This window comes from Glandiceps talaboti, chromosome 12 (assembly GCF_964340395.1).
Source record: "Glandiceps talaboti chromosome 12, keGlaTala1.1, whole genome shotgun sequence".
NCBI lineage: Eukaryota > Metazoa > Hemichordata > Enteropneusta > Spengelidae > Glandiceps > Glandiceps talaboti.
In genome coordinates, this window is record NC_135560.1 from 12,769,849 (window position 1) to 12,791,743 (window position 21,895).

The 21,895-nt window shown below is 35.7% G+C and overlaps 2 protein-coding genes across 4 annotated transcripts; one reads left to right on the plus strand and one right to left on the minus strand.

The window, feature by feature from the left end:
• Nucleotides 1-319: 319 nt before the first annotated feature.
• LOC144443370 (snurportin-1-like) lies at nt 320-8,403 on the minus strand. Of its 2 annotated transcripts, none has more exons than XM_078132836.1 (8): nt 8,316-8,403; nt 7,934-8,118; nt 7,635-7,809; nt 6,693-6,797; nt 5,700-5,796; nt 5,097-5,272; nt 2,109-2,189; nt 320-1,704 (listed from the first exon to the last, which is right to left on the minus strand). In XM_078132836.1, the coding sequence occupies exons 2-8, from the start codon at nt 8,086-8,088 to the stop codon at nt 1,366-1,368; spliced, it is 1,128 nt and encodes a 375-aa protein (XP_077988962.1). In that variant the 5' UTR covers nt 8,089-8,118; nt 8,316-8,403; the 3' UTR covers nt 320-1,365. The 2 variants fall into 2 exon arrangements, with proteins under 2 accessions (XP_077988962.1, XP_077988963.1); XM_078132837.1 differs by having other exon boundaries at nt 8,301-8,402.
• Nucleotides 8,404-8,654: 251 nt separating this feature from the next.
• LOC144443369 (beta-hexosaminidase subunit beta-like) lies at nt 8,655-21,663 on the plus strand. Of its 2 annotated transcripts, none has more exons than XM_078132834.1 (11): nt 8,655-9,168; nt 11,847-11,912; nt 12,496-12,542; nt 12,943-13,053; nt 13,569-13,670; nt 14,474-14,790; nt 15,284-15,443; nt 16,096-16,273; nt 18,553-18,643; nt 19,582-19,686; nt 20,265-21,663. In XM_078132834.1, the coding sequence occupies exons 1-11, from the start codon at nt 8,721-8,723 to the stop codon at nt 20,326-20,328; spliced, it is 1,689 nt and encodes a 562-aa protein (XP_077988960.1). In that variant the 5' UTR covers nt 8,655-8,720; the 3' UTR covers nt 20,329-21,663. The 2 variants fall into 2 exon arrangements, with proteins under 2 accessions (XP_077988960.1, XP_077988961.1); XM_078132835.1 differs by lacking the exon at nt 16,096-16,273 and adding an exon at nt 16,816-16,993.
• Nucleotides 21,664-21,895: the final 232 nt, after the last annotated feature.

Consider the following 21,895-nt stretch of genomic DNA (forward strand, 5'->3'; position numbering starts at 1 on the left):
AAATATACACTTAGTAGTGACTAATAATACAATTGCTGCACTAGGATATTGCAAAATCAATTGAACTAAACACAATTTGTTATATTCAATTTCAAATTTTATTTATTTTTTAGTGTATATTAATACATCATTATTATTATTATTATTATTATTAAAATTGTCATATGATTGAGGATTGGGTATTTATTTTGGATTTTTAATTCATAAAACAATTTTATCATGACTTCCTACTTTGAAAAATCATTGTGAAACAACATTGACAAGTCTGCGTTTGTACCTCAATAAATTACAAAAGATTAATAAATATGTAAAATGTTTGTTACTGTACATACAACAAAAAACTTTTTAGACATTTTTTTTTTAGCTTTTTGCAAAGTAGTGAGTTACAAACGCAGACTTGGTCAATGTTGTTTCATATTTGAATTCAGAATGGGGTTGAGTTTTCTGAACAAAGAAAGAGAAAAATCTTAAAATTTTTTTATATCCGAAGTGTACTCTATATTTACATGGTGTCTTAAATATCATATGACAAATAACTGGTTACATAGCCAAGTTTAGAACATAATACATGCATATGGGTAGGTCTAGATTATAACTAACCTGTTACAGGAAAAAAATAGTCTGATAACTGAAAGTCTGAAAGATACTAGAACAGAATGGAGTTGTCGGTGGCCGAGTGGTTAAACCACTTGCCTCTTACCACTGTAGTCGGGGTTTGAACCCATTCAGTGTTTACTCAAATTATCACACTGTAAGTAAGAAGAGTGTCGTTCAGTTTGACTTTACTGAACAACGCAGGTTTTCTCCAGGTACTTCTGTTTCCTCCTGCACTAACTCTGAACCTAAGGAGCCTGTAAATGGGACTAGCTCCCGTTGGTTATCCTGGAAATAAAATATCTGTGTTCAACTCCTTGATTTATCATCAAAAATGTTACATTTTTTTTACAACAAACATGGTCAGTATTCAGCCACTCGTTAAGGATGTGAAATAAAGTGACATGCATATATACTATATACTGTCTGACATCTGTGCCAGGTTTGGTTGATAATGAGTTGGGGTCAGAGATACAGCTGTACATGGATAAACACAGCATGCACCTTGATGTTCATTCCAAAAGCCCTGTTCAGGCAGTGCCTGTTACAGGCTAAGTAAAGATATATGTTAGTATGGAAAACAAGGCAGGGAGTTTCCCCATATCAAAGCTTAAAGGCAAGTACAGGACGTGATTCTTGCAAGTTTGTGGTGGAAGTCCCTTTAGTAAAACCTCCAGCGAGATAACAATCTAGCTGCAAAGTCCTGGTATACGAGGAATATGTCACACCTTGAATACATTACTGCAAAGTCATTTAATTATATCTTCACTTTCACTCCATTTGAGTTGAACTATCTTTGTCACCATCAGTACTCTCTCGAGTATTATTGTCCATTTTACCACTTTCAGTGTTTTCTTGCGTGTTATTGTCCACTTTAACCTCCATTTTGCCATCATCGGTACTTTCTTGAGTGTTATTGTCTGATTTCACCTCCATGGGTGATGGTGGTAAAAGCCTTGCATTAGGTGGCCTGTTGTCTATATAACTTTGTGGCACTGGTACATCTAATATATCTGGTAGCATCCATGCCTGCAGCCAACCAACTAAGGGCGTGCTGCCGAAGGTGTAATGAGTCTTTTTATGGTAAAACAACAGGCCATCCAATTGTACCTGTAAGTAACAGACAATGGTAACTTTGATGGCATCATGATAAATACACCACTGAATGTCTACAGTCCTGCTACATAACTGGACTGTTACAGTGCTGTAGTATTGTTGCAACAGTAGTGTGGAACAGGCCAGTTATACGGCTTCGGTTAGTCTGCCTTAGCATTAATGTTCAGCATTCCTGTAACAGTTGTGTGACAGCAATCTTACATGCCTGCTAGATTTTGTGGTGCATGCGATATGATAATAAATACACGTCTCAATACACTTTCGTACACAACTCTATTCCACGCCAGCTTCTGTAGGCATTCATGACTTGATAACACAACATAGTGTAGTGTATATCATGCAACTCGTGTTATAGAGGTAACATATACACATATATATAAATAAATATTAAGACTTACCTCAAAGGGTAAAGGTTCTGCCATTACCTTTTCAAGACTGGCCTTATCACATGTGTAGAAAGGCAGTGGTAGAAAGTTATACTGTACAGAATACCAAGAAGAATCAAAATAAGACATAAGAATACCTTCAAATGCTGCAGTCAAAATTTCATAGATAATGCAGTTTGACCCTACATGTACGAAGACAACACAAAATTCAAAAGGAATAGTTCCAAACTTTGTTTCCCTCAGTTATTTTTTTTAGATTTTTCTAGGAAAGTTATAAATGTTCATCACATGTACAAGGTGAAGATGATAAGCACATAAAGTCTTAAGTTTTAATCTAAAAACTACTGTATGTGTGCAGATATTTACTACGAGTTGATCTGAGCTGAGAGTGAACAGTGTGATAGATTTGAATTAAGATGATGATGATGGCGATGATGATGATATGGAAAGCCGGTTGGGACCATCGTCGTCAACGCTACATTGCATAGAAAAAGCCTACAAAGTCGTCATCGTCATCAGCTGTTGTCGACGATAAAACTAGCTACACACGCCAATGTGGACCTTCATCATCGTCGTCATCACCATCACCATGCATGCAAAAGTTTTCGTCATCGTTGGCCAAGTATGCGACATCATCGTTGATGCCTTTTAACAAGTCGTCATCGTCGATGGCCTAATATACTATGCGACACCATCGATGTTGAAAAATGCACATGCGCAGAAGATGCCTTTTAACAAAGTTGTTGTCGTTGGCAACTTTGCAACATGCATCGTCGTTGGCCGAGGGCGACGATGACAACAAGAAGTGCTTGCACCAATGGCACTCGGACAAAACAGCGTCAACAGCTAGCGCTGAGGACGTAAATGCAACACTTTTATCTTGTTTATTTCCGGCTGTTTATACTCATAGCTTGTATTTTCAAAGAATCTGGGTTGTATTCATGACTGACATTTCTAACCCCATGCCTGGAACTCGGCAGTGTTCAGTATTTATCATGTCAAGTTGTCATAGTGTGTAGGGAAATAAATTTAGCATGTCATTTTGAGATGTAGTCATCATAATCATATTGATATTTTGATGATCCCTTGGGTGTAGTTTTGGTTTTCCTACTTGTGTTTCGCTAAAAATATTTTTCTCAAACAGGGCTACAAATAAAACGTAATATCAGACACACATTAATTAGAGATCAAGAAAAAATCGTTTATTTACTACACGTTTATTTACACTTAAGGCGTTACGTTTTTTATGGGTTTGTTTTTCATGGTAAGTATCGCCGAGTACCGGTGTTGGATATCGTTCTGAATTCCGTCACTAAATGACTAATTCCAGACATTATCATGCAGGTATGCATACACACAATAGTATACAGTGTAACCAGCTACCGGCGGGTAAGCATGTAGTCAAAATTTACGCCAGGGGAGGGAGAGAAATAGGGGGGGGGGGGGGGGGGGGGCATGAAAAAAATTGTGGGTACGAAGGGAGTACATGAAAATTCTAATTGTCTAAAGGTGACGTTTAATTTGGTTCAAATCAAGAGCAACATATTTTGTCCACCTCCCCCACCTATGAACCGTTAGAATTTCCATGTCCTCCCTTCGCACCCACAATTCTTTCATGCCCCTCCCTATTTCTCTGCCGCCCCTGCCGTAAATTTTGACTACATCCTTACCCGCCGGTAGCTGGCTGCACTGTATACTATGTATACTATATTGTGTGTATGCGTACCTGCTGATAATGCCTGGAATTGGTCATTTAGTGACGGAATTCAGAACGTTATCCAACAGTACTCGGCGTCACTTACCATGAAAAACAAACCCATAAAATATGTAACGTTTTAAGTGTAAATAAACGTGTAGTAAAATAAACGATTTTTTCTTGCTCTCTAATTTCTCCCGACAGTTTTAAATGTGGGACTATGTATGTGTGTCTGATATTACATTTTATTTGCAGCCCGTTTGAGAAAAATATTTTTAGTGAAACACAAGTAGGAAAACCAAAACTACACCCAAGGGATCATCAAAATATCATAATGATTATAATGACTACGTCTCAAAATGACATGCTAAATTCATGTTCCTACACATTATGACAACTTGACATGATAAATACTGAACACTGCCGAGTTCAAGGCATGGGGTTAGAAATGTCAGTCATGAATACAACCCACCCTGTGATTAGATTCTTTGAAAATACAAGTTATGAGTATAAACAGCCGGAAATAAACAAGATAAAAGTGTTGCATTTACGTCCTCAGCGATAGCTGTTGACGCTGTTTTGTCCGAGTGCCATTGGTGCATGCACTTCTTGTTGTCATCGTCGCCCTCGGCCAACGACGATGCATGTTGCAAAGTTGCCAACGACAACAACATTTTTAAAAGGCATCTTCTACGCATGTGCGTTTTTCGACATCGATGGCCATCGATGGTGTTGCAAAGGCTATTTTTAGTATTCTTGGTTTAGGCCGTCGACGAAGACGAAAATGCATCTTCTGCGCATGTGCGTTTTTCAACATCGGTGGTGTCGCATATAGGCTATTTTTAGTCGCATACTTGGCCAACGATGACGAAAACTTTTGCATGCATGGTGATGGTGATGACGACGACGATGAAGGTCCACATTGGCGTGTGTAGCTAGTTTTATCGTCGACAACAGCCAATGACGATGACGACTTTGATAGGCTTTTTCTATGCAATGTAGCGTTGACGACGATGGTCCCAACCGGCTTTCCATATGATGATGATGATGATGATGATGATGATGATGATGATGATGATGATGATGATGATGATGGCGATGATGATGATGATGATGATGATGATGATGATGATGATGATGATGATGATGGTGACGATGATGATGATGATGATGATGATGATGATGATGATGATGATGATGATGATGATGATACGATCAAATGACTTTAAAAGGCTGGAAAATCATCCATATTTGAAAAAATCTACATATCAAATTACTAAATATAATAAAATAGATATACTGACCGGATTGATACTTGAATGATTAGCAAGTTCTGGTATTTCTTCTAGTTTAGTTTGCATCCAGTAAAATCTAAAGTCTGTTTCACTGTCATAGATTGGAACTCCTCGCCAACACATCATGTCTAGGATATAAAAAGTTCGGCTTGCTTCTGAATATATACAGTCTATCAATGTGTACTCTAGAATAAGAAAACAGATCAAATCCTGTTAGGATTATCACATTACAGGACATTCATGACTTCTAGAATCAAATTCAATCTAGCTCAGAAAAGTTCGCGTTGAAAACCTCAATAGAAGACTGGATTGTTGGCCTGGCAAGCATTCTGTGAACTTGGTAAGGCAAACACAGCAATAATGGCCACAAATCATTACCTGCAAGTGTTATTCAACCAATTGTCTTGTATGCATGATATTTTTGAAATTTACAAAGATTTTATTACCAAGTCCACAGGCTTAATACCGGGTTGCCCTTCGAACCTTCTGCAGAGACTGGCTATAAACAAGCAGATGCAGAAAGCAACAAAGAGATGTAATGTAACCGTTAACCTTTCTTACATGTGATTGTCACATGATCATCACATGATCAAAATTTCCACCATGCCCTACCTGCGTATTTACAACTGTGTCTCCTGTTTCCTCCTGGTAGTAGTGATGGGAATTGGTTTACTTTGAAACCATTTCTTGCGTATGCTGAAGTCTTCCCCTTTGAAATACAATATGAAATAAATTAGAGTAGCTACATGAAATATTGGATGGACTTGATTGACTCTCCCAGTTTATCACAGCGTACACAGGTTCAGTTTTTTTTACACTTGTTGATTCAGGGCTGGTGCACACGCATTCTGTTTGGGATGCCCAAATAGTAAGACAGATTTTGTCAGTTGTAGATGGTCAAACATGGCGGTGGGGAGCGATAAACATCATCTGAAAGTTTATATTTCAGTTATATGTACTTAAATTAGCAAAATAACATACTTGTATATGAAGCCAAGAGTTGAAACATAATTTTAGTGTAGCTGTGCAATTTTTATTAGCATCTATTGGGAGGGATCCTATTTAAATAAGTGAACACTGTCAGCTGGCACTTGATTGGATCCCTCAGCTGAAATACATGTTTCCCAAACACGTGATGGCATAAGCCAGTCATGGCCCCGGTGGAAAAGACCAAGTCTCTCAATCAAATCCATCCCTTCTTCTTCTGATGACAGACATACTGATCAATGTGAGAAGAATTGATGATTCCTTCATATTTCACTATGGTTTTTTTTTCTCTCGAATACCTGAATTTTACTTTGACTCCTGTTGAGTATTTCTACCTGGGTACTCACTCCTAATGAGGCCACTAAGACATTATTTCTGTATTAAATTGATTAGTAGAAATCTCTGTGAGTAAATAAAAGTTACTACAATATGTATATCATATATCAAACTTGAGATAAAAAGAGTTTTCCCCCTGTAAATTAAAAACCCATGTGACACTGAGGGAGAATACATGACACTGACAATAGTCCAAAGCTCCTTTTTCATTTATGAATTTTGAGGAGACACTGAATGTGATTACCAGTACATTTTTCTTTTATATGGGATAACTATTCTTACCCTTGCAGCTACAACCAATGACCTTTTTCCAACTGGACACAGCACCATGACCCATTCCTGCTGAAAATCACTCGGAACTTCTACCAACCATTCTGACAACATCAACTGTAATGCGAATACATTAAAAAATTATATTGCAAGCAGCAAGAACTTACTCCTTTGCTCCAAAATTGTATTCATTGAAAACTACAATCCTCCTACCATATACCTTCAAATCTATGATATCTACATGCACCCTCGAAAACTGGGCAAAGTGTTGACTTAAAAAGGGCGCCCTCATGTGGCACAAGTTTGAGGTACAAATGTACTTACTTTCCTGCATATCGGTTCTGATATACTTGTATGCACAGTTAATATGACAACTAGTTTGCAGTGTGAACAACACACAATTATTAGTACCCCAGGTACAACCTTTGGGGCAAAACAGGCAAGACTCAAATAAAAATCACAGATTTCAATCAAGTGACATGTATCATTGAACATAGCATGTCAGGGTATGATATAGTCTTGCTGCTAGACGTTTGGGCTTTCTTCCGATACGATAAGCGAACGAAGTTCGCACTCAGATGTTCCATCCTCGATAGCGATGTTCGGTCGTGTGTCATAAATTGTATCGGAAGAGCATCCGAGGTCTAGCAGAAAGACTAGGTATGATGCAGATCATCACTGCATCACTAGGAAAATTGCCCATTCATGCTGTTACCGATCTGATTTAATACAATCTGATGTGGTGAAAGTGGCTATATGTTGTTATTTAACTCTACTTCCATCACCACCTTCCCAAGCAATCTCCAGGAACAAAACAAATGACACAAAGCAATGGATATTGAGGTAAATAAAGACATCTTTTGTCACATCAGATTTTAATCAGATTGTGCTCTTACATGGGTATGTGATGCTAGGACAACCCTATTCTCAGATGTACTTTCCATCAAGACTCACTTGATTTTTGTAATATCGCTTCCGTTTTCTATGTTTCTGTTTTGGTTTACTGGTGTCCATACTTTCATTTTGTTCACCATCTCCATCATCGTCTTCTTCCTCCTCATCACTAACGTAATCTTTCCAATCGTCATCGGCCAGTCGTCTAGCATGGTTCACATAATCAAATCTTTTCCTGTGAAAAATAAATACAAATAAATAGAAACATTGCAAAATCTACCATTTTGAGAGAACCTGACTCGTGAAAATTGAACGTGAAAAATGCAAAAATGACATCCAATAAGATCAATAATATCTACCTTTTCTGCTGTTCAAGTTTGTTCTTCCTTCTGTCATCTTGGTCTACACTAGTCTTCACTTTGTAATTTAACAGTCTGGGGTGTGGGGCTGCAGGATTATTTGGTATGTTGGTTACATTAAATGATGCTGCCAGACTGGCAGTGAGTTCTTCCATGGTTTTCAAACCCCGTTACTGATAGACGTTCTGCAATCAATGAATACAGGAGTATAAGCCAGTACATGTACACATATGTATATGATTATATCTAATCTGTAATCACATCAGCTGTCTAGCTGTCAAACGGACAACAAAAGTTAATATCACTGAATCTGTATGCCTTTGAACACGTAAAGACCAAAGTGACATTTAGCGTGACATAATCTTACTTCGATATCCCCTACCTGGTTCTTTGAGGTCTCTTGATATTACAGATGCATAAATTTCGAAGTAAAAACGCACACGACGACATGCCGACGATTCTCAACAGGGCGCAGCCATTTTGAAAACTGTGTCACTTAGCATGATGTCAAAGGTCATATAAATGTAAGATACACTCAACGTAAATCTCCATATCATTCATACAGTAGCATTTTAAAATGAAAAATATGTTGTTTTTTCAATATCAAAATATGAAAAATGATGCAATAAAAAACGTTGTGTTGATGGAGCATGACCTCCGTGACCCAGGTTATGACCCTCAGCTGCATGTGACACTCACATGACACCTGTTTGGGTCGTCAGCTCAGCTGGTACGGTACGGACGAGCCCAAGTGTGATCCGTTTGTTGGCTTCGGTATTCTCCAAAGATGGCACGCTATAAAGTCATCGGACTCTTGATTCTGTTTATCTGCTTTATTGACTTGAATGCAGGATGGTCTATTCGTGATGCTGACATTGATCAACAGTCCGAGAAGTACGAAAGCCTCGGTGCAAACTCTTTCAAAAAGCCAGTGATCTCATCTTCCACAGGAAAACCATGGCCACTACCACAACAAATGCAAACCCAAACAAAAATACTGAATGTCAGCCCAGGAAGCTTCCAGTTTCATTATGACATGTACGCTTGTCCAATTCTTGTGAGTGCCTTCGAAAGATATTACAATTTTTTATTTCAAGGAAACTTGGATACCAAGTTGAGATTCTACAAAACAAAAGAAAGCAATTTTGTTGGTCAGCAGCAGGAACTGATAGCACTAACTGTGTCCTTGACTGAGAAGTGCGATGAGCTACCAAGTTTAGAGGCAAATGAAACATGTAAGTACTGCAACTTCAATTTTAATCACAGACCCTCTCGATAAGAATACTCGTTTGAAACATTTCACACACACACACACACACACACACACATGCACACTCCCCTCCCAATACAAGGGCCACTAATAAGACTATGTTATAAAGTATAAGTATATATTTTACGTTAACGAATGTCCAATTTTTCACACTGTGAATTAGTATACATATATAAATAGTTTATCAGTTTTGACGGTTTAGTCACATTCAGTCACATATTTTTTTGTAGTGTGTTCATATTTGATATAACGAACATACCTTTTTTATGGTAAATTATTGAATTTGACAATGCAATATAGCTCACATTTTGTGGGCGTTTCCTTCACCATAGAGTGTCCTAAAGGTCCAAAAGTTTTGGCCTTCATTGCAAATCAAACACACCAGATATGTACTCTGGACCTTTCATGTAATTTCTAAAATATCAACATATAAATTGGCATATTTACAAAGTGCAAAGGTAAATTCCTCTTTTGGAGACTGTGGTCAGGCAGGGTGTACACCAGCTGATAGTAGTAGTAGTAGGCCAAATTATTATGGTATAGTTTCAATCACCTACTTACTGACCCTTAAGTGTTTAAATATACAACCAATGTACCCGTGAGAAAAAATATATTTTAGTTTAAATGGACTGGCAGTGGAGTCCTGGTTAGACATTGGACATTGTCAAAACAGCTGTACCAAATGAATGTTAATGAGTGGTGATGGCAGCCCAGGGATTACTACTGACATGTGCCATTGCACTTCGCTCACCATGGGGTTGAACCATAATTAACGCCTTTCATCTTGACTGGACTGGGATAGTGATGAAGTACATTTTAGCATAGACTGTAGTATGTAATACAGTCCCTGTCAGAAACTAGACTAACATTTGCACAAAGGGTTACTTCAACAAAGGTCATTGGCCTCTATATATGGATTTCCAAAATATGTTGTAAAACTAGTACATGTATTGTCCACAAACAATACTTTCTTAAGATTCTCTCAAACTACTTGTATCTAGTAGAAAATACAATGCTCCAGGCAAACCTCTGGTATACTAGTATTAGTTAACAGTAAAACAACTGTATTTTCCTGCTTCTACAAAAACATTATGATTTAACCCTTTCATGACTAGAGACGAGTTTTAAATAATATGGGGACCCAATTTATATGAATATTTTCATAATTACAATAATATTACTTTATTATGAAGTAACATATCTTTAATTCCAGTCTAAAATGAAGTTGATATATGCCAAAAACTTACATAAAACAAGAATTTTGTCCAAACAATTTTGGTGGGAATGTTTTCAGTATTGAAGGGGTTAACATGTAAGTAACTCAAGTCAAAAGAAAATATTTCATAGTTTATCAACAGCCCTGGACAGTAGTTGAAAGCACTAACAAGTATGTTAATGGTTTTAACCAAGTAGCAAAAAAATATGGAAGCAATATTGACCACTACAAACAACAGATAGGTGTGAAGATTTTTGAGGAAGTAGAAATGGAAGAGGAAGTGAAACTGTTTAGATTAGTCTCAAAAAAATTGTCACACATCTTATCTAAACAGTTATATAAGTCACGTTCACAAACTACAACCATGGCCCTTTCCATATATGGATAATTCATTTGCATTCTATTGAATCTTACTTTAGGTCTATAAAGGTTGTTTGCTTGCAGTGATTTACAAATCATCAAGTCAGTGCAGTAAAGTCATATCTGCTATGCAATTGTATAGGCAGATAAGACCTAGGCTTACTGCACTGACGCGACGAAATATAGTTTTGTATGTTGGCATTTTATTTGCAAAGGAAGGAGAGCAAGACAAACAGTCAATGAATTTCAGATATTAAACCAAATCCCTTAAAATGTATGGATCTGTAGAGTTTCAAAAACTTTCGATAAAATAATTTTTATTGTGTTATTTGGGTGTGTTAATGAACTTAGTAAAATATGATAGATATGAGTAAAAGTCAATTGGTTTCTTTTCTGATACGATTTATCAAAGTTTATTTCCAGTTTTGATCATTTAACTTTTGGTCTGAATGATTATCATTTCTTTATCTTGCTTTATTTGTGAATTTTTAATCAAGTTAATATTAGAAAAACTAAACGTTGTTAATTTCACAGAGATTTTATCATAATATTAATAACAGCAACATATGACTGCATATTACTGAGACATACACTTATCCTGTGTTGAAAATTGTAAGGGCGCCCTCATCATCATATATATATATTACGACATCACCTTTTGTTTTTAATACATATTGGTATACTTTGATGTATTATAACTGTTGCAAAACTGCATAGATATTGAATATGTTCTTTCAGATTTGCTGAATTTCTTACAAACTGATAACATTAATTAAAGTACGAGGTGTATGCATGGTTTGGTTAGAGCCGTATTTTTGAATGAACGTGATAGTCATCAAACAGATATTGCTTTCTAACAAACTTGGCTATGACAATTTTGTGAATAGACAGATAATTTACAGGACACCCCCTCCCCACAGGACATCCCTTCCCCCCCCCCACAGGACACCCCCCCACACACACAGGATGCCCCTACCCTGTTTAATACAATGTAATTTTAAAACAATAACCAACTTTTTCATATGCATTTAATATTTATTTAGACTGTACAATGATTGTATTTTCAGATGTTTTGACCATAGATGGGAGTGGTGCCAAACTGAAGACTTCATCTGTTTGGGGTGCTTTGAGAGGTAGGTAGATTTTAAGATATATTAAATCATTCTGCCCATTCTCTTTACTATAACTTATAAAGGTAGACCGATGTGTGAGGGCGCCCTACCCAGCTTATCTTACAGACTAAGAGGTAGGCAATCATGTTAACACTGTTTCATACCTTATTTGAATCCAAGAGAGGTAAATATCCCATCCAGGTTTGTTCACTTCAACCCCCCACCCAATCCGATTAAAATCTGACACAATATGATAGGTGTTCTCGGACAAAATGAGAGTGCTGAGTGAATTTACTCAATGAGTAAGAACGTGTGATGTGCTGAAACAAATAAATAAAAAATAACCAAAACACAGACAACAATGTTATCATTATTATTTGGTGGTTCCCTTTGTTTCAGTTTTGAACATCAAGTGTTATGTTGTAAGACATTATCATTGGTATCAAGTTCCCTACATCAGATTTTAATCACTTCAACCCCCCCCCCCACCACCACCACCACCACCACCCACCCCCACCCTGCCCCACCACCTCCATGTATCAATTCCTGTAGCTACCAGTTGGTGATATTTTGACAAAAACATATTTTTTTTTTTTCATTTTAGGTTTGGAAACGTTTAGTCAGCTGGTTTATGAATCAAGTGAAGGACAGGTAGGCATGTCAACAGTAGTAAATTACTGAATTTTTTCTTGTCAGTATTTTGTCTGAAAATTGGTGTTTGTGTGTTCATGTGTATATGTTATATACCCCCCTCCACACACAAACACACACACACACACACACACACACACACACACACACACACACACACACACACACACGCTGTGATTGTCAGATAATCAACACATTACATAGTACAATATGGTTGTGTGTATGTACATATACAATGTATTTCCTTGATCAGCTTATAAGTTATTTATAGCTTCTTTGAACAATACGATAAGGTGTATGACTTCCTAATTGCATAATGTAATTTAATTCTTGTCATTCATTTGCTATGTACAGATATTTCAAACAACATTGTCATCAATTTTTTTTATTTTCCTGACAGCTTGTTGTAAATGAAACCCAAATCACAGACTGGCCCCGGTTCAACTATCGTGGAATTCTGGTGGATACAGGCAGACATTTTGTAGCAAAATCGGTCCTCCTGAAAAATTTGGTAAGATATTCCATCTTAAGTAACTTGAAATACATACCATAATGTAGGTCTTCACAGTCACAATGTGTTCTACTGCATGTAGATTTTAATTGAGAATGGGCTCAAAGTAACAAAGTAACAAATGAAAGTATGACAGAACAATTACTTTGAAGTGGTAAATTTGGAAAAGGGAGGAGAAAGAGGCATTAACACTGAATAATTAAATCATTGCGTGATCAAGGTTCATAGTAGACGAATCGAAACATGACATTCGTTTCCAAATTTGCCATTCCAAAGTAACTATATTGTCGGTCGTATTGATTCTTAGAACCATGAATAATATATTTTTCATAACAATGAAAGATGATTATTTCCACAGGGCATATTACATTTATTGGGAAATGACTTAAGGCCACGCTTTAAAAAACATGAGAATAATATTAATTTGTATGGCAGGACAGAAAAATTGCCGTTCTATGAATATGGTTTGTAAGGAATTATAAGGATCATTCTCTGTTTTTTCTGTGTTTTTCCAGGATGCTATGGCATACAACAAATTCAATGTGTTCCACTGGCATATAGTAGATGACCAATCCTTCCCATACCAGAGTGAAACATTTCCAGATATGCATGAAAAGGTAAAAATAAACACTAATATTGCACGCTAGGCTAGTGGTTGACTGTCAAAAGAAAACTTCCAAATTCTGTAGAAATGTGTGGTTGTTGTATATGTGTGTCTGTGTCTTTACAAAAAATCACTGGGAACAAAAACACAAAACAAAACAAAACTAAAAATAACTTTCCAACTGTATATAGACAAAGTATATACCCTTATACTGCATGTCATTATATTGAACTCTGACCTTTGACCTTACATTAAAGATTCTGACAATCAACATGGCAGACCAATAATGAACAATTCCAAATAAAGTGTGAATTACTTTATATTTTCATAGGTTTAGATTGTATTTCAAATGAAATTTTTATGATTCTCTGTTAGAACAGGTGTGTTGAAGGGTCTCAAAGTCCTTGTAGTATAATGATAATATAATAAAATATTTGTAATAATAATAAAACATTTATATAGTGCCATATATCCACACCAGTGCCCATAGGCACTTCACAGAAGAAAAAATGAAATAAAACAAAAAGTACTGCAGGAAATAGAAATTATTAAAAATATGACTGAAGATAAAAAGATAAAAACAAAAGTAGTGCAGAAACATATCAACAAAGGTAAAACACTTTTAAAGAGTAAAGCAATGATTTAAGAATGATAAAAAACATGTTTTGACTATTAAGATACATTTAAAACAAATGTAGTATTAGTATTTTTTATTGAGAGTGTTTTAGGTAAAAAAAATGAAATTGCAAGAAGAAAGTGTGACAGCATAGAAGTATATTAATTTCAACATTTTCTTCCTACTTTTGTACAATTTAGGGTGCCTTTAAACCAGCATATCGTCATTCCTACACTCAAGAAGATATCAAGTCAATCATAGACTACGCAACTCAGCGCGGTATTCGAGTGGTAGCTGAATTCGATACTCCTGGACATTCCCAGTCCTGGGGACTATCACAGACAAATTTGTTAACACCATGTTATAGCGGAGGCAAACCTGATGGCACATTTGGACCAATTAATCCAATTCTGAATTCTACTTATGATTTTTTGACGAAATTCTTTACTGAGATTGTTGAAGTGTTTCCAGACCATTATGTACACCTAGGAGGTGATGAAGTCAGTTTTAAGTGTTGGTAAGTGCTTTGATAAGACACTGAGGAGGGTTAGAGATGATCGCACAATGTCACACAAGCTCAATAAACAAAGTTTGCTTGTAAAGGCCAAACCCCCTCACCCTAAATGAATGTTCACAAGTGTGACATCGACACTTTTATATATGATGTAAACCATGATGAAAATTGTAACGGTCACACAACTAAGATCGATGCAATGTAAAAACACAGTAAACACATTGAAATACTAACTGAAACCCAGCACTGTATATCACATTAGCAGGAATTTTAATCAACTTATTCATCTCAGTTGTAAATACTGAACCTGTTATTGTCATTGAAGGTGTGAAAGTTCTCTTAATTGAGTTAGAATTGGGAAAATGGTGTTCAGCAATCACATTGATGGTTTTACGTTTCTCATCTAGAAATTCACATTAGTAAAGTGTTCATTTATTTTGCTGTTTATCTGTGGTACAGTGTCATTTTGTTGTCGTGCTATTTGCTTTGATCATAGGCAAAGTAATCCCGATGTGACAGCATTTATGGTGAAGATGGGTTTTGGCACAGACTATACTAAACTTGAAAGTTACTACATTCAGAGACTATTGGGCATCATGCAGGACTTGAAAGCAGGGTATATTGTATGGCAAGAAGTCTTTGATAATGGTGTCAAGGTATGGAAGTACTTTCTGTATATGTTAGGTTCTTCACCTACATACTATCTCACCTAAGCCTTCTGTGAAAGAATGTTAATGTGAAACTTCGAGGATGATACTAATAGGGAACTTGCAAACCCGCCATGTTGAATGTTGCATCATGGGAAATGTGATAACGAATGATCAATTCATAGTTACCCCGAAAATATCGGTAGCTCCAGATTAGGTATTACGATAACCACAGATAATCCCTTTGCATCTGAGCATGCTCAGTCTGGATTGCAAGTTCCCTATTGATAAGGTCTGTATTACTTGTTACTTTTTCACTCCTATGCATAAGTACTTTGCTGCATTCCATTATAGGAAGCCTATATACCAAGTGACTTATTCCTGAAATTTGACCACTTTTCCACAGTGAACTTGAAAAGCTATTTTAAGAGGGTCTGTTTGTCATAAGGGAGAATTTTTTTCTAAGAAAATTTCTCCAGTAACTTTTACTTCACAGCATTTTGTGAAACTTCGACAGTTGGGGTAAAATTTATTTGATGTGCTTTTAACAGGTTATTAAAACAAGGAAGTGAAACTTTCATAGAAAATGAGATATATTATGTAATATGTGTCATTTAAAAGTTAATAATTGCACAATATCGTGTCTATTACTGTTTTCCAGGTAAGCCCAGATACTATCTTTCATGCATGGAAAGGGAACTACAAAACAGAGCTAGCCAAGATTACAAAGGCCAATTACCATGCTATACTTTCTGATGGCTGGTATCTAAATCATGTCTTTGACCCCTATAAAGACTATTGGAAAACTTATTATGCACAAGACCCTCAAGATTTTGAAGGTAGTCTATTTGCAAAGTCAAAAATAATGTTTTAGTTTTAATGGTTGACTTGTAGACACACACACACACATGCACACGCACACACACACACACACACACGCACACACACACAAGCAGATACACAGTTAGACATCTGTATGGACACATCCTCCTTTAATATGCATAATCATGCACTTCTACTTTTAAAAATGCAGACCCCCCCCCCACACTCACTTCTGCAAACACATATCTCCTTGCAGAAACACACACATACACTTACATACACAAAATGTACTGACACATGAATATATCCCCCTTCTCCACACAAACACAAACACACACCCAAATTTGAAAAAGTATGAAATAGTATTTTCGATTCCTACTTTTATGAAAGTCCGGTCCCTAATTGGTAAAGTATCGGTACGGTATTCATGCTAGTAGTACTATAAGAGTAGTAGACTATATTGACTATAAAACCTGGTATAAACATCCTACCGGGGTAGCAGTGAGGCTACCATTAGACACAGTTTTCTGGTCCACATCTTTTTTTGGAACCATTGTAGGTTGAATCAGATACACTCATACATGTATGGAAGGGTGGCTATGCAGATGAGCTAAGCAGTGTTACTAAGGCTGGTTATCATGCTGTCTTGTCATCGCCATGGTATCTCAATTATGTTTCCAACCCATATGATCAACCATGGAAAGGTTATTACAAAGTGGATCCACTAAATTTCTCTGGTATGTTAGCTAGAGCAAATTGCTGTCTACATGTGCATCATATCTTAAAGGTGTCTGGGTTATTAATTAGGATAGGACTGTGTCCATTTTGTTGTCATTTTGATCTCCAACACTTCTTTGCCTCCCTGCTATATCACTGTCACTGTCGCTGCCAAAGTGCATGTACGTGCTCTTTAGCAAATCTCTATTTATTCATATTTTTTCTATTTTTTTTATCTTTCCTTTATCAAAATTTCAACGGGTCAATACTAGTTTCAATGCCCCCAAGGCAGATTCTACCTTAATTGAGAATTTGTCATCTCTGTATCTTATCTTATCAATGCAGTTGAGTGAATGCCATGGTAAGACTGCTCAGTTGCATACCATCCCTTGATACTCAATGTCAAAAATGTAAACCTACATATATATTACAAGAAAATGTTGCAATTTTGAAGTCTTCAGCTAAAGTTGTAAAAGACTAATTTTTTACTAATTACCAGACTGGTACATTGTCTTCATGTTCAAAAAGGTATTTTCATCAATACTTATATTTGCATTTTAGTTTTCTAGCAAAATATGCTAAGTCTGTAACAAAATGTTTGGGTCTATAGAATCTGTATTCTTTACAGCCTGTTATAACAACATATTTCAACACATGGTATACTGTACTGTATAGTGTACAGATGTCATTTAGAATGTGTAAAGTACTGTTGTTGTGTGGTTCAGTGAAGACTATAGGCTGTCTATAATGGTTGTTAATTTTTTGTACAAATAAGGATTATTAGTGAATTTTTTGTGCTTTCTTGGCTGCCAAAGTTTCATCATGTTCATGCTTCAAGCTTACATTTAGTTCTACATACATTTACATGTTGTTGCATTTGTGTCGGTGTGATCTGAGTCTTACTTTTTGGTACAATAACTAGAAACATTTGAACAAATATTCCTTTGCACTACATCTTGTTGTGTGTGTGTGTGTGTGTGTGTGTGTGTGTGTATGTGTGTGTGTGTGTGTCTGTCTGTCTGTCTGTCTGTCTGTCTGTCTTTCGCATCCATCCATCCATCCATCCATTCATTCATCCATCTAACCATCTATCCAACCATCTTCTTGTCTGCTGATCTGAATGTCAGTCAGTTACTAAAATGACCATAAATCACTAATTATTAGAAACATTTGAACAAATATTCCTTTGTGCTACATCTGTTTTTGGCTGTCTTTTTGTATGCATCTGTCTCTCTGTCTCTGTCTCTCTCTGTCTCACCATCTCTCTGTCAGTTGACCTGTATCTCAGGCAATTAGCTCATTAACATATTAAATACATCTCACTATTCATTAGCAGTGTCAGATTTTAAAATTCATTTTTCATGCTTTACTTTATTTAAGTTTTAAACAAATATTCCATAATATTAATCTTATCCAAATTTCTGAGCAAGGAAATGGACCAACATTTTCTGTACATAAATCAAAGAAATGTACTGATCTTCATGAACATATAGTCCATTTTATACTAAGTATAAAACTAGCATAGAGATTTTTCAAGTGATGTGAGATTTTTATAGACTGGAACATTTTTTGTATTTAGGTACCCAACAGCAGAAGGACTTAGTAATTGGTGGTGAGGCCTGTATGTGGGGAGAGTATGTTGATGGTACCAACTTGATTCAGAGATTATGGTAAGTATTTGATAGTTAAATAGAGTCATTTTAGACAAGTAAATCTGGAATAATTGTGACCGTTTGATCTGTCTACTATGGCCCTTGATCACACAATGATGTATATTCAGGATGAATATCGTCAAAACCCAAAACTGGAAGAATAATGTCTATGAATAATATATTTTCCATGGTATTAAAATATTGAAGTAATGAGTTAGTGGAATGAGACCCACTCCCGGTCTTTTCAATAGCATCATTTCTTTAACTTATATACATTTGTAATAATCCTACCCATTTGGTTGGCTGCCATAGCATGGATCATGATTACAAATTTTTTGTTTTACAACACATTTCAATCAACACATAAATGTCATTTATTTTGTACGAATTGGCTTAGTTTACTTTGATATCTTTTACTCATGTCAATGTTTAAATATCATTTTCAACATATATTTGTCAAACATGTATGCTATGATAATTAAAATTTGCATATTTACTTTCAGTTGTGTGATATCTGGACAACATTTTAATTTTGCACATATACGATATGTAGGTATGAGCAGGAGGCATGCTTAGGCTATATTTCAAGATAACCCTAGTCTAGTTCCTGATGGACCATATTCTGTACTACGTTATCTTCATACTATTAGACCATCTAGTCAATCCCGTTACTCAATGCGTTAATTTTGGTTCAACCCCAAAGTGCAGACGGCGCATATCAGTAGTAATCCATCACAAATTGACAGGCTGTCATCATCGTTCTCATGCGATGATGTCATCATGTTTATATGAACACTGTAGGGGGGAGCACAGAATTCTGTGTGAGAGTAATGGAATTGACTAGACGGTATAGTATGAAGATAATGTAGTATGGAATATGGTCCATCAGGAACTAGACTAAGATAACCCTTGAAATATGTTAAATAGGAAATGTTACATGATGTGACTATTTTCAGGCCAACAGCAAGTGTAGTTGGAGAGCGTCTGTGGAGTGCAGCTAGTGTGACAGATCCTAATGCAGCTTCACATCGTCTTGCCGAACAAAGATGTCGTATGGTCAGGTGAGGGGTCTAAAATAAAGAGTACTGAACAAAAATCATTGACTTTTACATCAAACAAAATATTTAACTCAGTCTGCTGTGTCTTATGTACTATACATGACTGCACTTCAAGAAAAGAAATACTTGGTTATACCGAATCAGACAGTCAAATAACCATCAAGGAAATTAGTAAAAGCAAAAATAAAAAGCATTTGGAAGTGCATACATACATTTGGCAGGCCTATAGAAATAATTTGTCCGAAATGAAAGAATGATCCTACGTAATCCTTATTAAGATAACACTAATGTGATGACCCAGGATTGAAACATGGCCCTTTAATGCCCACTTTGAAAAAAGAATAGAACATCATGTGTGAAAAACAGTTGTCTGACAGACCTATAAAAAAATAGTTGGCTCAGAACAAAAGAATAATCCTATGTAATCTTTATGGTGCCACTGATAAGATAACACTTATGCAAGAACCTGGGATTGAAACCCTGGCCTTTGTAATATAATTCAGTAACTTGGTACAGTAAAAAAGTGATAATGTATGGCAGAAATTCATACTGATGCAATTGTGTTTATTGTTATCTTTCAGACGGGGTTTACAGGCAGAGCCAGTGACTGGGCCAGGATACTGTCCATATGAATATTCACCTTAAACACTACAATCTGATGAATTCTTTTAATCTGTGTCAGTTTTATTTGTTGTCAGACAACAGTAATAGAGAAATTAACCCTTTTTTTTAGTGAGATATTTTTGTAATCATAGGTAATATTAATCAAGATGAACATTGTAGACAGGATGCCAGTTAAACTTGGATATATGTAGACGCTATCAACTTCTTGACAAATTTGGTTAAAATTAATGTAGAAGGGTGATTTTACTTCAAAGCTAAAAGCTGCAAAATTGAATTCTGTGAACGTTCGATGTATATTTTAGTATGAACAGACGTGATTTATATTGTTTTTTTATTGTTAATGTTTAAGACATAGCGAATGGGCAGGATGGTTTTGAGGTGTACAGGGTATGAAGGATATAAACATGGAAATTATGAATTATGTATCTTCATAATAATATAAATTCTACTTTAACAATTATGCCTAATTTAAAAAGTGCAATTATGAATTCTACAGAAAATAGCTTCAGTGTTATATTTCACTCAAAACTAAGCATCGTTTGCACATCATATAACAATTTTGATAAATTTATTTTACATGTACCGGTGACAATTTTATGGATTATGTATTAAGTAAATCGTTGATTATGCTGGATAACAGATGTAAAATTATGGTTTTAAAGTTTTACAGTTGACAATAAAATAAAAAGAAGCAGTAATTATGTTTTACAAAACCACTCCTTGCCCACCCTCACAGTTGATATGTATTATGTAGACAGATGTACAATTTACAGAATGTCTTGAAATGGCTAGTAGACTTAAACAATCATGAACAGGTATATAACCTTATCCACGAAGTAATTACACATTAATTGCAAAATGTGATTTACCTGTACCTTTTGGATGCATCATACATAAAAGATCTCAGAAGCAGCAGCTGGACATTATATATATTGGGTTTTGATGTCAGAAATGACATTAAAATAGTAATTTTATTTTGTCAAGTAATAATAATCAAGATTTCTACTGCATCATTGAAAATTGCTTATTTCAATCATTTCAGAAGTCTTTAAACCACATGATGTAAATTGGTTTTTTCAATATTTTGTGTAATTGTACTGTAGTTCTTTTACAGCTTAATTCTAATAAAGAAAGTGAACAAGACGTTTCTGAAAATCAAGGATTATGGTAGTAAACCTAACAAAAAATTAATTCTGATATTAAATACAGTAGGTCGATCATATGAATTAATTCACTTCCATTAGAAAGTTTTAGCATTGAATCATATTTGAATACTTTTTAAAATGGTGTGAGTTTTGAATTTTGTAATCTTTACATATTAAATCAAGATTTGTATGAATTTGTTCTACCAAAAGACAGCTACAATTGTGTATATATCACTACCATGTGTATGTACTACATGATTATGAATAAAACCATTCATACTAAAATTGACTGGTAGTGAGTTTCTTACAGGCATAGTGTAACTCTTTCCTGCAAAGTGTGTGCGTGTGTGTGTGTGTGTGTGAGTGTGTGTGTGTGTGTGTGTGTAACATTATGTAGTGGGAGTGTGTGATAGCTTATGGTTTCACAGTGTAATTGGGGTACA